At 40.9% G+C, this 16,151-nt stretch overlaps 1 protein-coding gene across 2 annotated transcripts in view; it reads left to right on the plus strand.

Moving 5' to 3' along the window:
* MARCHF5 (membrane associated ring-CH-type finger 5) overlaps positions 1–15,586 on the plus strand; it is a 42,836-nt gene extending 27,250 nt beyond the window's left edge. The window contains exons 6-7 of one of the 2 annotated variants that reach the window (XM_086616978.1): positions 7,758–7,853; positions 15,407–15,586. In XM_086616978.1, coding sequence (XP_086473104.1) covers positions 7,758–7,853; positions 15,407–15,481 — 171 coding nt within the window. In that variant the 3' untranslated portion in view covers positions 15,482–15,586. Of the gene's footprint in view, positions 1–246; positions 540–7,757; positions 7,854–15,406 lie in introns of those variants that run through there. The other variant, XM_086616979.1, reaches the window with a different exon arrangement.
* The last annotated feature ends 565 nt before the right edge of the window (positions 15,587–16,151 follow it).

Consider the following 16,151-nt stretch of genomic DNA (forward strand, 5'->3'; position numbering starts at 1 on the left):
AGTAAAAGATTTAAGAAGGTTTTATAGATCCAGTATGTAACCCCTTTAACATTAACCTCTGTAGTAGTGCATTGTGACAGAAAACATTGAGATACTCATTTGGAATTGTCCTAATCAGCTAAACTTCAAAAGAAAATGCTGTATGATTGGAAAACAAATCTTCTTTGACCAGAAATTTTTAAAAAGAACATATGCAATGATATGACACGGAGCTGTGCAGGTTTTCAAAATATCTTTTTATTTCAGGGTGGAATTGCTTTTGTTGCTATAAAAGGAGCTTTTAAGGTTTACTTCAAACAGCAGCAGTATTTGCGTCAAGCTCACCGCAAAATTCTAAATTATCCTGAGCAAGAAGGAGCATAAGGCTGTGATCTCCAGATGTCGTACAGTCTCACATAACAAGTTTCCATGTTGTATTGGTTCCATTGTCATTGCACAGTAGTGGAGAATTGCGATAAGTTGCTGCTCCTATTTTTTTTTCTTTAAATATAATAAAGCACTGTCTTGTGGCAGGCTAAATCCTTTTAGCAACCACTGAACCTAAGAATGTGACTTGGCTTTCGTTTTTTTGGGTATTTCTGTTGGGCAACAGGTTTCTGAATTATTTTCTTTGAGCCAATATGCTGAATGGAAAAAAAGCATCAACTACAGAACAAGAACATATTAAATTATGTAGTTCATGTAGGCTATATCCAAATGCCTTTTCTATACATGTTTTCATACCCACGCTATCATCCAGTTCAGCATTTCGCACAGTGGAGGGAATTTTTTTTAGAAAGGAAATGTGAGTCATTACCAAGGAGAAGTAATTGTGGGACATCAGTCAATAAACATTTCCTTGGTTTTTGCTGGTGTCAAACAGGGAGTGTAAAACACTCAAATGGCTGGTCAGAGAAAGCAGAAGATAGATCACTCTCTACAGGACTTGTGTGTCGGCTTTAGCCACCTAAGTACTAGGTGTTGACATTAGCATGGTTTCCAGGTAACTATTTTATTAGTGATAACTTTTACTGTCCTGTTGTATCTTCTGCAGTGCCTAGTGTTATTTTCTCATGGTTCTTTTACTGTTTTGTAACTGGCTAGATAGCTTTTTTTTTTCCTCCACAGTAAAATAATTACATAGGGGGAAGTAAATTTCAGTTGCTCCTTTTGTAGTTAAGCATTAGAGGACTTGTTTAGTTTTCATGTTGTTTTGATTATGTAAATATCCATACAAGTACAAAGAGCACTAGAAGTGTGAGGAAGCAACACTGGACACTAGAGCTACATGTAAACTGACGGATTAGGGCATCCATCTAAGCTTCCAGACCTGGGTGTGTAACTCGGCTCTATACCAGGACTAGGCTCTCTTCTGCCTGTACTGGTTCTAGCGGAGGAGGATTGGCTGGAAGGGGGCAACACTACACGGTGGGTACCTAATCTGGTACATACCAGCAGGCCGGACACTCTTCAGACAACTTGGTTCCATTCTGTAAAGGACTAAAGGATAAATCTTAAATGTGTAATAAACTAAGTTTATTTATACAGTACGATTTACTGTTAAAATATGTTCAAAGTAGTCAGCTGAGGGAGACGTAAGCACTTCATTTATTTGATGTATTTATAAACTTAATTTCAGCAGAAATTAACTGGTTTGTGAAGTTAAATTTTGACAAACAATGCGGCCATTTGTTCATACCAGATCAAACCTTGATTTAGTACTTGAAACTTTTTCTTAACAAAAATTTATTTGCTTTTATCAAAGTTGTTTGTTTTTTTCCTTGTTGATATTAGGATGTCAAATGCATGGAGAAAGGTTTAAAAAAATCTTTTAGTGGAAGTATTCATAAGTAAATAAGTATTTTCACCAGAAATAAGTAAATACAGAATGGACTTCATATTTGACTGCAATAATGTATGTTAGAGAAATTCAGAATATGGTACCTTTTCCATAGTATGTTTATCTTCATTACTGAGATGTAATATTTTAGAACTGTACAAAAGTGTATATAATGGCCAACTGGTATTCAAAAACTATAGAGATATTGAAAATTATACATTCAGTCAATATTGAATACTTTTGAAGTTCCTGCTGTAACTGAAGAATTACTATAATCTTGTAAGTCTGCTGATTATATTTGTCTTAGGGGGCTCACTTTTATATAAAACTCTCATTTAGAGTAGCAACCTCTGAAAGTTGCTGCTTTCTGTAAGATAGTCTTGAAACAATATAATACGTTTCTTACAGAATCCTCATTTCGAGAAAACAGCTTTTCAGTGGTCTTCACTGTACATATTTCCAAGCAATTTATTACTGTTTTTAAAGTCTTATGAAGAACTGAATGATGCAAATTAGTGGATTTGAAAGTTGTTTCATGGGAAAGCTCATCATCTCCTCTGGAAGTTAAAGCTATTGTAAAAATAAAATTATAAAAGTACTGTACGGATTGTAAAATTATTTCACCTGAGTGGCAGAAGGTCATTACTCTGTTGTAAAACTTGTTTTTAAGAATTGCAAATTATAGTTACATTGAATTAGGTTGAATAAATATTTTTTACACTTCCTAGTGTTTTTTGTCAGTTGAACAAAAACCTGTGGCCTGAATGAAAAATGTGTTTTGTGATAATGTATATCTGAGGATTTATATAATCAATTTTAAGTTGATAGCCTAAAGAAATATCTTGGGGATGAAGGAAGAATTACTGTAAGACTTTAAACTTACATTTACATGTCTTAAATTTTTTTTTGTCCCCTCTAGTGATCACTAAATGAGGTAGGGGTATGCATTTCTTAAACATTTAAAGCAAGAGAATTGCTGCAACATGAACGACTTGTGGTAATACAAAACCGGGGTTGGGAGTTACCACGTATCTCTGCGTTGGCTGATGTGCAGCATTTATTTGGGGAATACACTGATCCTTCTTCATTGAGAAAGACAGTACTACCTGTAGAAAGTATTTTCTTCACTAATGGCTAACTTATGTCCCATTACTTTCAGAACAGCAAATATGAAATAGTATCCAGCATTGCTTAGTGTACTTTCTTATCTGTAACTTGGTTTCTCTTAGCTTTCCATTACGTCCACATCAAGGCACAATCTGAGCTGTGATTATGTAAACACACAGGAGATGCTTCTCGCCTTCTCTGTCCCCTCCCCTCTTAAACCCCTAGGTTTAGGTAGAGCCCTACTATACTTTTCACTATTTTTCATTTTAATGTTGGTTCTTTCCTTCATCCTTTCTCCTGCAAAAGCTTTTCTTTGTAACAATTTGCATGAGTGGCCTGGTTTGAACTATATTAATTCCCTCCTCATCTAGAGTTGTTTCGCAAAGGTTAGCTGTCTCCCTTGGTTATCAGAGAAGGATCCAACCTTGTAACTATTAAGGCCTCTCCAGCATTTAGAGTAGTTATGTGCTTGTAAGAAAAGATGCGCTTCAGTATTGTGATGTCAGTCAGAATTGTCTGTTTTAATTGACGACACAATTTTTACTAGAATTTCAGCTACGTAACCTTTATCGTGGCAGCTGTGAGGATTCTTTTTTAAATGCATACTGTGGAACTTGGACAAGTTTATGGAGTAGGTATTTGAGGGTTGTTCTGAGTATCTTTTTACTAGCTGCTTTTTAGAAAAGTTTTTAACCACAGTTTGCATAGTGTTTTTTACCGATGGAGAGAATGGTCATGGATCCATTTACTGTTGCTGTCTTGCTTTTGGAACCCTATGTTTAATGTTCTATGTTCATACCACTTTTTATCCAGGTTTTCTTTTTTGAAGAACTAGGATTAAATTTGTTTAATGCATCACTGAGTAAAGTCATGTTATCTCTTCTTGTAAGAAATGCTGTGCTAACAATTCTTGCTTCCTATTTTAAAGTACTAATGCCAGTTTCACTAAAAAGTCTGGGTTTGGAATTCTTTTCTAGTAAAAGAATTTTCTGGAACTTGTGCTCATGTGTTTTTTAGTCATTGGGTTTGGTTTTGTGTTTGACTTTTTGTTAGTGTGGTGTTTGTGGGTTTTTTTTAACCATGCTGGAGTGGAGGTTGATGGAGGAAAGCATGACATAGGGTCATAGGTAAAAGCTAGGAAATTCTGAAAAACAGTTGTAGCAGTTGTCCTCTTGCTAACAGGCCCCTTCCTCTGCACACTTGCGAAGTCACTACTCTGTTCTAGACAGTATGAAACAGAACTTAATATCCAAACCCAAAAGTAGTTGAGTATTCATTAGTTCTTGTGCAATTTGAGAATAAGTTCTGGTTTTGAAGGGTGATGAAAATGGAAGTGATTCTATTTGGCGTGTAAATTACTTCAATTTTCCTCCTATTTTTTCTCAAAAGACGGGGACACGTGGCTACTTGATTGGGATGGCACTTGTTAGATTGAAAGAAACTTCAAGGATATTGACAGTTAACTAGTACATTAGCCTGGGAGAGGAACTGTTTATGGAAATTTTCAGAAGTTTTATTAAATCCAGTGTATTTGGGTGTGTGTATAAATAAAAAAAAAGTACTAGAAGTTTTCTTGGCTATAGATAAGTACACACAAGTAAATAGCAACATATTGGAAAAAGGTTCTTGCTAGCACTGAGGCAAGTTTAATCCATCACACTACTACACACTGTCAGGATCAACTCTATTTACATTTTTGTCAACTAAACAGAATTTGATGCAGGCAGTATTTAATATGACCTAACAACATCAAGGCTGTACAGTGTTAATTATCTGCTTTCTTCTTCACTAATCTAAATGACATAATTTCTTTTCACTTCAATGTTTGAGGAATTCAGCTGTTGCCATCTTGCTTACCTGTAGCTCCAAGTCCCTAAACTGAGACCTTTGACTCTTCGTTTACCATGACTTATTGATAATTTTATCCTTCCTGCTTCTGCCTGGGTTTTCTGGGGCAAAAAAACTTCCAATGCTTCAAGAAACCACACATACTCTGATATTTAACTTAATGAGGTAAATAGAGTACTCTTCTCATATATACTTGGAGTGTACCACTGAGTCTGGAAGTACATCATCCTCCTTATCCTCACAGCCTCTCAGTACCTGCACTGCCATCTTCTAACCTGGTTGACTGAAAAGGCAAATCTTCTCCCACTAGTCTCTCACACTTGCTGTGATTTGGCAAAAGATTCTCACTTTAATCTGTTTCAATTAATTCCGACATAATCTGGGGAAACCAAAAGCCAGTGCTCCTTAATGAGTTGGTTCAATTCTTGTAGGCACTGGGGCTACTTCCCAAACACTGGACACTTTTAAGATTCGGATGAACAGGGTGCTGGGCTATCTTGTCTGGACTGTGCTTTTGCCACGAAAGGTTGGACGAGATGATCCCTGAGGGCCCTTCCAACCTGGGACTCTATGGTTCTTTCTTCATTGCTGTTAAGCAGGTTGCCCTATTGGAATGAGCCGTAGAAGTATTTGTGAAGTATTTGTGCCAAAGTTTACCCAGCATTTCAACGCTTCAAATTCTTTCTGTGTTACTAATCTATAAAAGTCCAGGGTAGGCTTTATTTTCAAGGCCTTATTCATGAGCTTGAATAATATAGCTCACCTTCCAGAACAGCAACCGTCACAAAACATATGTGCAAAGAGAATATTACTGTGAGTGAAAAAAAAATTGTTTTGTAAACAGGGATGAACTATCTCCATTAGATCTTGGCCCCTATGCCTCAAGAAGGTTTGAAGATCTGTGACCTCTTTGTCCATTCTTACCAGTTAGTTATTCACATGCTCTGGATATTTAATTGCTTTTGCACCTCTGAATATTGTGAGCATAAAGCAGTTACTTCTGGTTGTTCGATACTACGTAGTTCAGTAGAAAAATTTCCATTCCAGAACCACTAAAAGCAAATAGCAGACATGACTTGAAACTGCCTCAACTAAACAGCTCAGCAGCACCTGTCAAAACATATCTTGCAGGCACCTCATTTAATGCTGGATGACTAAGTCATGGAAAAGCAATTGCCTAAGCAGTGGGCCTCCATAGGAAGTACTATGCTTATTTAAAAAAAAAATAATAAATTATGCAACTTACTTCGAGCTTCAGCCTGCTCTGTGATAGAGCATGCAGGGCTTGATGTTTTGGGTGTTTTGTGTTTTTGCTCCTCCAGTCTTACTACAACTCAGTAACACTTAGCTGCAGCTAATGGGAACTGATAAAGGAATACACTGATCTGAGTAGTCTAAGGACTATTTTGTGAGTAATTGTTATTTCTCTGCCACGAATAATTACGAGAAGCCTATACCCCTACTCCCTACTTCTGGAAGAGCCTCCCCCTGCCACTTTTTCAGATACTTTTAATGCACTGAAGATATAGTACATAAGATAGCACAGAATCAAAAATGGTTTTATTGTGATGAAAATCAAGAGTGGTTTTTGTTTTGTCTGCAGCAAAATGGTAGCTGGTTCAGAAGCATTAGACTAACTCGATAGAAGAGAATGTGTACCACCTTACCTCCCTGGCGTAGTTCTGGGTTAAGAGCTCATGGGTACTTCTGAGTCTGTTACTAGTCATAGTTCAGCAGCATTACTCTTACTGGAGCTGCTTGTGTTACTCTGTTTCAAACAACAAAACCATGGTACAGGAGTAAAGTCCTGCTTCTCCAGTATGTTTGGACTTCAGCTTCAGGGATTTTTATATATATTTTTTTTTCAATCCAAGACAGATGTTGGTTAAATATACATAACATTAAAACTCCCCCCTCTGGCTGAGAAGCATTGCAGAAGCTTTATGGCACATAAGTTACATAATGAAAGCCTTTTTATTGGGGGGGGATGGGACTGAAGGAATAAAAACTTAATTGAATATCATTTCAGAGGTAGAAAAAAATGCCATTTTGACGTACTGAATCTGAGACTTAGACCAAATTCCCTCAGTACCAAGCGACGAGGGGCTAGTGGGAAATAGCAATTCTTTTGACTGCAGAGAGGGGTCTAGAAAACTGTTGCTAACCTGTAAGGATAATTCAGTCTGAACTTCATTAAACAAAGGTTTCAGTTTTTTATTGATTCTTTGATACCTTTTAGATGCAAAGCGATGGGTTTTTTTCGTTCTGTTGGTGGTTTCTTTTGAAAAAGCAACAGTATCTTTTAACAGAAGGGTTCTCTACCCCTGGGTGTTGTTAAATTTCAAGGTACTACAAAAATGAAAGCGCTTTCCACTTAGAATAATTAAATGCCAAGCAATGCAACTGACCTTCTCACATTTCCAAGTCCCGTCTCCTATCGCAGACAGAACTGTGCTATGTATTTAAGTTGCGTACCACCTTACTATTAACTATGCTCCTTTTCCTGTCTCATTTCAAAGATGAACAAAAATGCAAACTAACCTAAGGAGTACATTTACAAGTCATTTCAGAAGTACAGGTGCTTCATTTCTTCATTCAGCTCTAGGCTCTTTATGAACAGAGTTGTTCTATTTTCCTTTCCAAAAGGGCTCAAAAGTGAACGCTCTTCTGGTTAATAGGTGGTGAGACTCATTACATACATCTATTTTTTTAAATACATTTATAACATTTATATGTAGCTACTTCTGTGCCAAATGACAGAAAATGTGTGTGTATTTCCTGAGCCTTCAGGTCTTAAGCTATTTTAGATAGAGTTGGGGTAGGCGATCACAGACAGTCCATAGCACTCCCCTCAGCAACTCCTGCTCAAAGCATTTCAGTTCTTGCTGAGCTACATCACACACACTATGTGTTGGAATCCCTTTATGTAACAGTTAAGACTAGAGTCATTAGCAGCCCACAAATATTTCATCCTTATCTACAGCTTAGGACCATGAAAAATAGAAAACAGCGTTCCTGGTGGCAACTGTGGAGACGTTTTAGAGACGATTCCAGCAACATGCTGTGGAAATTGTCCCAGGTATCAGGGATCATCTTGTCTTCTCAAAAATCTGAGCATCATGGGGCCTATCTTGACCAAGCATGAATCTCGATTACATCCTCAGCAAAGATCAATACTGTGTGGTTTGTAACACTGAGCTCTCTGTGCCTCAGTCTTTTTAACTAAGTACCAAGATAGGGAAAAATCTCTGCGTGGAAAACTGCAATTGCAGATAGTGTAATGGTAGGAGGTGGTTAGAACGGGAAACAATACTGCAAGACACCTCACCAAAACTGCGTGAAATGCGTATATTAAGTTTACTAGCTTCTTACTGTCAGAGTGGTGGCTGAAGTCCTGATGTATTGCAGCTAGCATTCAGACCTTCCGTAAGTTAATTATTTGCAAACCTGCAGTTGTCAAGCAGAATGCATCTTCCATAGTTATCCTAATTGTTCTCATTACCACATTAAATCCCATAAACCTCCCTTAGAGCCTCTCATTGAGGAATACAACCATTTACGGCATCCACATATGAAGAGTTTAAAGAAAGTCAAAACAAATCCTTCTGTCTAGTAAGATGAACACCTTCCAAAGCCTTTTAGACAGTCAACCTCGTTACAGGGTAACTGGGTGCATCTGGATGTTCCTCTGGAGCAAATTAATGAAGTGTTTTAAAAAGGAGTGTATAAGACTTGGTTTATCCCTTTTGGCAGCTGCATAATCACCACCTGGGAAGCCACGTAATCCTTTTCTTGCACTTCAAGTATGTTCTTATGAATGGCAGCCACTGAGCCAATGTTAAAACATGTTTGCACACATATGAACATGACCAGGAGACACCGAGTATTGACAGGTCAGCCATGATATGCTGCTTGGATGCTGGTTTTTAGTTTTGTTTCGGTTCTATTCTGGTTTTCAAAAGAACGAGGCTTGTGATACAGCGCACCACAGGAAAGGCGCACGAGGCACAAGCAAGCTGCATGCAGTATGTGGCAGTTCTGCTCCAGTCAGAAAGCAAATGAGAAACGTGATGAGGATAAATCAAATATGCACCACAATTATATGGCACTTGGTAAGCAGACTCCAAAAGTGAGTGGTGTATTTTTGCATCCTAACATTTCCTGTATTCCCAAAGCAGATTCTTTCCTTATTATTGCATTTTTGAGATGTAATTAGATGGCCTCAAAATCTCTTTTTTTTTCTCTGTAACAACTCTTTTGGAAAGTCAAGTCTCTTTCTTTACTAATTGAATTGCAGAGGAACTGAACAGTATCACCATCAAAATACAGCAACAAGACTTAATATTCCCTGTCCAATAGGTAAGGAAGCAGAAGGATGAGGAGAGCGTACAATAAACTTAAAATTCTGGTACTATTAACAGGTGAACTTGGTGCTATGTCTTGAGTAGTGCATATAGTTCATTTTGTCTTTTAAAATATATTAGCATTTAAAAGGGAAACATCAGTTTATACCACCCTCCCGTACATGCACACACGCAAAACAAAATGTGCCTTTTTGCTCAATACTGATACCAAAACAGAAGCGAGATTCCAGAGCGACAGCCTACTGTATTGGCCATCCTGCCCTTCAGGGGTCTCGCCTGGTTGGAGCAAGCAGTGCATGCTGAAAAGCTAGATGATGTGAAGAATCACTTGATGAGACAAAATCAGCTAGTGACTGAGGCATGAGGGATGCTACAGGCAGTGACTGCAGGGTCACTTTTATCTGCGCAATGTGATTTTTCTGTCCCAGAAAACAAATAAACAAATTCCCTTTTCCATCTATAGAAACAAAGCAACCACCTGACAACATAAACTGTCAATCCCAATGGAGGAGTGGGGTTTCTCGAGCATATTTGACAAATCTGTCACAGCTGGATGCTCTTGCAGATGAAATTTCATCTGGTTTATGGTGCAGTTACACAGCTCAGGTATGGTCTTTGCTGGATGAGCAGATGCACATGGAACAACTTTGTGACAGAGTAAGCTATGGATACACCACCTGGTATTTCAAATTGTGCTGCACCTTACCCATTCCTCCTTTCCACATGATTGCTGGATGCTAGTGGAATTCTTTTGAGTGACACCCTGATGCTCCTGCCTTCAGACCCAGTTGTCTCCACAGGAAGCACCTGCAGTCCGCAGCAGATGCCCCTGTCCTGGGGCCTGATCACCACTTGTTCCTAACAGCTCATCCACACAGCAGACATAAGCTGCTCTCAGCTGAAGCTGCATGATAGGTATAAGGACTGCTGGGAGAAAGCTCAGAGCTGGGCTGACGCCTTCTTCCACTGCCACCACTCTTATTTAATGATCCTTACAACAAAGGGATCTGCAGACCTAAGATGGTGCCAGCTTACTGCATACCTGCACCAGGGGTCTGTTCTTGGGGCAGTGGGCAACTACAGAGCTTTGGGCTGACCTGAAAGGAACTACTCTGCCCTGAAGCAAGGCTGGCAGAATAGTACCTCTGGGTACTTCCTCTTCCTCTGGGAGGGAAGCCACATCCAGTTCTTCTAGGACATAGGAAAAGCCCATGACTCAAAGACATAAAGGGCACAGGGTGTCTCTGCCATCTGTGCAGGAAAGCACAGCCTAAATGCAGGTAGCTGTATTAGCTGTTACTTGCTTCAAGTAAGGATGGGATTGAGACTAACCTGCTCTATTGAACAAGCTTCATGCACTTTTCTTTCCCCAGCTGGTACAATATTTTTATTTTAAAGTTCTCTATTTTTAGTGGTGCATTGTAAGGCTCTGACACCAAAATGCAGACAGACCACAGTACAACAACTTTACACAGGCCAGGTTAGCCTCAGAGTCTGCAAAATAACAGAAAGTATAAATGAGAGCGTTGTGGCAGGATTCTGGAACTGTACCAACTGCTTGGCAGGAGAGAGGCACAGATTTCGTATCATGTCTAGAACAAGATCATCCCTCCTCATCACAGCTGTGGTTGCAATGTAAGCCTAGAGCAGATGCTGGAATTCTAAAATTCTGCATTTTCTGAAAGCAGATCTGGGCCCCCAGCAGGTAAAATGCTGGAACTTGCCAGTTTGTTTTCTTTTTCCTGCTTCTGCTGCTCCTGCCAGTAGTTACGGTTGTGCTCAAAAGTTACTTTTAAAGGTCAGAGATAAAGATAGTTGGATATGGATTTGCAATCCTGAGCACATGCAGTATTTGAGAAGATGATCTGATCACATATTCTGGTTCAGTCCTTTTATAGTTAATCTCCCATTTTCCAACTGTGTAGGAATTGTAGATTTTGGCTAATCCTTCTCATAGGCCTCTGGTGGTTGGAGCTTTTTCCATTGACAGCAGTTCATCAGCACAGCTAAACAAAATCACTGTAAGCTGTCAAACAGAAGACAAATGAGAGCTTACAAAACAGAATACTGGCTGAACTGAGACAAAACTTCCAGCGCCGACAATGATGATGGCGGGGGAGCAGAGACTATCTTGTTATAATTGCCAATTTAGCAACAGCTGAGCCTGTACTTATCTGAATTGGTACTTCTGCTAAATTCATGATGTTTTTGTCCTGTGCTAAGCCTTGATGTTAGCAGACACAATGCAAACGCACTGTGCCAGGGATTGTGCCTCTCTCAGAAAACAGCAGGTGCTGGTTAGTCTGAGGACTGAATCCTAGGGGAAGATTGCTTTTTTTCTGTCCTGTGGGCATCTGCTGTTGAGCTGAGATCTTTTTCAATCTGCCTGCAAGCTTCAAGGTGATGACCATGCACTGATTTTTTTTTTTTAGTAGAGGTTTGTAATTGTTCTCAGTTCCAGCCTTCGCCTTTTTTTTCCCAGGCCCAAAATATAAATTCACGTTTCTTTTTGTTTAAAACTTTTGTACCATGCTCTTGAAGTCCTGTCTAGATAACGGCTTATCTTTGGATTGTACCTCATAAAACCAGCATTCTGTTTTATCATGAAGTGGTTGCCACCAAACACTGTTGAATAAATTGTAAATATGCGTTATTCTATCACGGATAGGTGATTTGTGGGAGATAATTACTGTTTAGCATGTGATTTGCTCTCTCATCAAAAGATGTTTCAAGTTAATGAACAGCTTATAAAAGGATATATGAAAATATGCAAGAACCATTTGTCTGAAATAAATTATGCTCCAATGCAGTAAAGTGCAGACAAGATAGCAGTAACGAAACAAACGCACTTGCCCTTCTAAATGACAACCAGTGTCTCAGCAATAACTCTCTCATAATCTAAAAATAATCATCAGCTACAACACTAGGCATAGGAAGTCCAAGTAAGAAAGAGCACGTTTACCATACTGACGATGTTAGCATACAAAACGGCATGCCTAAAATAGAGTACAGAATCCTAAAATTAAACTATTCCTTACAAGAATAGGGGATGGCAAGAAACTGGAGTAAGAAATGAATCTTTTCTCCTTTTGCGTACAGGTACGCTGCTATCCATGTCATGACCGCAACCTTCTAACAGCCTTCTAACCTGCATTGTTTTGTACAGGACAAACCATGTGCCTTCCCCAAGCTGGACAGTTATTCCAGTCCCATAAATAGCTTGCTATAAATTATGCCAGAGAAAAATAAAAGTTGGAGGGGTGACACAAAAATACGCTATAGGATACAGACAAGGGAGAAAGCTGCCTTCAGCTGAAATGTGAAATGCTACAGACCAGCGTGCGCGCATCCTAAAAGGCTTTGCCAGGCCTGCCATCAGCAAGGGTGTAATTTCCTGTCTCGTCATATATTCTCCAAGTCATGGCTGCAGGCCTTCCTTCTTTTAATATGGGTAGCATGTTTGGTTTGCAGTTTGGCCATGAGGCAGATGGTAGGTGTTTACACTGCCTGTGGTCTGAGGCATCAATATTTGAACCAGCTTTGACCAAAACCACTGCACTTGAGCTCACGTCGTGAGCCCTGGAAGGGGTAGGGGCTGGTGGCACCGTCTGCTTGGAGCATGTGTGTTGGGCAGGAGTGCAAGTCTGTAGCAGAGAGGGGCAGAAGAAAAGAGCTTAGCAAGGAAGCTTTAGCTTCCTCAGTCTGGCTCTTTAATATGCAAGTAACATCACTTCAGACTTGCGTCGCGGTGGTTAGTAGGCATAAGTAAGTCTGAGGCCATTCAAGCTGACAAGGCTCTGACTCATCTCTCCTCTGTATTGGGGTGATACGCTTTCTGCATTAGCTGTAGTCTTTGAAACAAAAAAAATGACAAAGGAAAGACGAAAGGGAATTTAACAAAATGTCATAATTAATTCAACATCATTTTAAATCACCAACTGCAATGTTATTCAATTTCAGTGAACGGCAAATTAAATAATTCAAAATATTTCAAATCTCAGTGAGCAATTATTCAATTGAAAGCTCTGAAGTTCAGATCAGTCTTCAGAGGGGTATATTTCTAATGGGCAGGACTTCTCTCAAGCCAAGAACATGCATTATCTTTGCAATGTTCTTTTCAAGCTTACAGCTCTGGAGAGCAAAATTTATTCATCTGTCAGATTTTATGCACTTCTTGCTAGGGTATCATTCATATCTTATTTCTCCAAACCAGAAAAAACACACATATTTTTAGAAAGAGAGCAAGCAGAATAAACCCTTTAAATACAAATCAACTGATTCAGAGTCCCTTCTCCGTTTTCTATCTCCTTCAACCACACTGCCTTGTATTTACCCTTAAGTTAAACCAGTCAGATGAGCTTTTGCTCTCTGTGACAGAATTACAGAAAACAGGATAAGCAGTTTATCCTTTCAATGTGCAAACCAGGCATCTCTTCCAAGCAGATGTATTAGGGAGCTACCACAGCCAGGTGCAGCCCAGGGATGAGGTGAGCGGGTGAGCCTGACTCAGGAAAAGGAAGTTCCTGCTGCACAGCAAAGAACAGAGAAAGAGGCAGACAATCCCCATGCTGCTGTGTAGTTCTGTTCTTCATTCACTGTGCAAAGTATGCTGTTGACGAGAGTTACCTACTGCTGCCAAAGCACTTTGTCTCCTTCTGCTCTGTAATGAAGGCTCACATTGCTGCTCTTTCCCCAGCACTCTCGTGCCTGCATGTATCTATGTGTACACGGAATTCCCCCAGACAGGTACTAAGTCTAGAGACAAGAGGAGACTATTAGTACAAACTTTTGGAAGGCTAATATGCAGGATCCTTTTCTGTTCAAAGATAGGTCAGCCTTAAGTTACAGAGTGTTTCCTCCTCCTCCACTCCCACCTGACACAGGAAGGCTGCTACCGCCACCATGTCGCCTAGTGCTTCCTTTGGTAAGGCCGTGTTTCCAGTTGCTGAGAACCTTGTCAAACGATGAACGCCATGCTATGTGGCCCACAGCAAGTAACTGTGGACGATTTGTTCTGTGATAGTTTGGTCACTTAATGAGATATTGCAGCAGGTCTCTGACAATCTCAAAGTTTGAGGCAGGAAATTGAAAATGAGGTGGAAGGGAGTACCTCAGATTGGTGGTTGCAGTGGTGGCTTTTGTGATTTGCATGAACAGTCCTCCCCAACACCTTGAAAATTTTAAGGCTGAAGCTAGTCAATTGGGATTTGATGAAACCAAACTGGAATTTCCCAACTGTTCTTTGTGTAAGGGGCACATTAAGAGAAATAATGGGTCTTAGCACCTTATCAATACCTGCAGTACTGTGTAGTTGGACCTGAAAGCAGACCAACTGTCCTCCAGAGCTCTCAATGACTTCTCTGCTTAGCCTATCCTAGTCAAAGGCAGAAGATAACGTGTGGATTCAGCAAAAGATGTAGTGAATGAAGGACAAGGTTGGGGACTGAGCTGTCACTGAGAAAAATGGGTAAGAGATTGTGGGCATTAATCTGCAACAGAGCTCGGGAGCTGCAGAAGGGCTTGGGGCTTAGGGTGCAGTGGATCACATCTAGAAGGAGGCAAGTGACAAATGGGTGAGGAGATGAGGACTGAGACTAGCCAAGGGAGAAGGATGTGGATCCAGAGATATGGGAGGGAGGGGATGGTCAGGAAGAAGACAAGAGAGGTCTGTTACCATCAGAGGCTGGAACAGAGTGCGTGCCTCATCTCCTCTGCTACTCTCCAGCACCTGGAAACAGCAGTGACCTGGGCTTATTGCACCAACACACACGTCCCCACCACTGGGGCATCCAGATCCCAATGCTCTTCCCCACGCAGTAACAGGAAGGAAACACATAACAAAAGCTGCTCTGCCCACTTTGTTTCTTTTTTGTTTGAACAACTGGCCGTTACCACCCCAAGTCTGTGCTACCAGCACTTTACCACCAAGCCTCCCATCATGCCAAACGCTAGGAAATGCCAGAACCATGGTGGCCTACACAACCTTATTTCTGCCCTCTTCTGTGAAAGGATCTGTCGTGACATGACCACTCACTTTCTTCCACAGCCCCCTGCACGCCACTCTCTTGGAAACTTCCTTTGAAGGCAAAATTGTTTTCCTGAGCTTCCCTGTGGTGCCTGTTCCTACAGCACCAAGCACTCCACAAGTACAACCTTCCCCAGGGCTGGGTGGGAAGCAGGCAGTGCCAGGGGTCTGCAGTGCCAACAAACTCAGCCAGCATCTCACTCGTGATGGCCGTTACCTGATATACGTAATTTTTTTCCTCAGAGCAACGGGCATCACGTCAGCCACGCACAGCAAAGCCGTGGCTCCGCTTGCTCCTCTCGATGCTGCTGCAAATAAAACCCCCTGTTAATTCACGGACACCCTCCCACTGTCTAAAAAACGGAATAAAGATAAAATGGAGCCTGCAGGCATCCCACAGAGGCCCAGCCACAGCCCGCCAGCCTCCAGCGCCGCCATCTTGCCCCACATACCGCTGGCTCCGGTGGCGGCAGCGCGGGCAGTGCCGTCCCCACGACAGTGGACCGGAGCCCCACATCCGGTGGCGGCAGCAGCAGCGGCTCCGTTCCCCCCCTCCTCGCCCCGGAGGGGGCGCCCCCTCCGGGGCGAGGAGGGGGGGAACGGAGCCCCAGGGCCAACCCCGCAGCCATCACCGGCTTCGAAAGCCCTTGGAAAGCAGTTTCAGGACACATAAAAAGGCACTGAACTGGTAAAGATGAAGACTTGGGTCCTTATGAAATACACACCTGGACAATTTTAGAGATTGAAAAGCGATTTATTTTATCTGATTAAGCACTGAAAGTTCTCTTCATCCGTAGCATCGTACAAACATGATTTTCCTCAGCGGAATGAAGGAAAACTAACGTTCATGTGTAAAGATGAGATGCACAACTCTTCACGTTTTTACAGGGAGTAACAGTGAATGTTGTATCGTATAGCACCAAGAAGAATTTTAATTCCTTCACACTGTAACGATACCACGGAAGCTTCTTGTTGCATGGTGAATCAT

Source organism: Tauraco erythrolophus, chromosome 9 (assembly GCF_009769465.1).
Source record: "Tauraco erythrolophus isolate bTauEry1 chromosome 9, bTauEry1.pri, whole genome shotgun sequence".
Lineage (NCBI taxonomy): Eukaryota > Metazoa > Chordata > Aves > Musophagiformes > Musophagidae > Tauraco > Tauraco erythrolophus.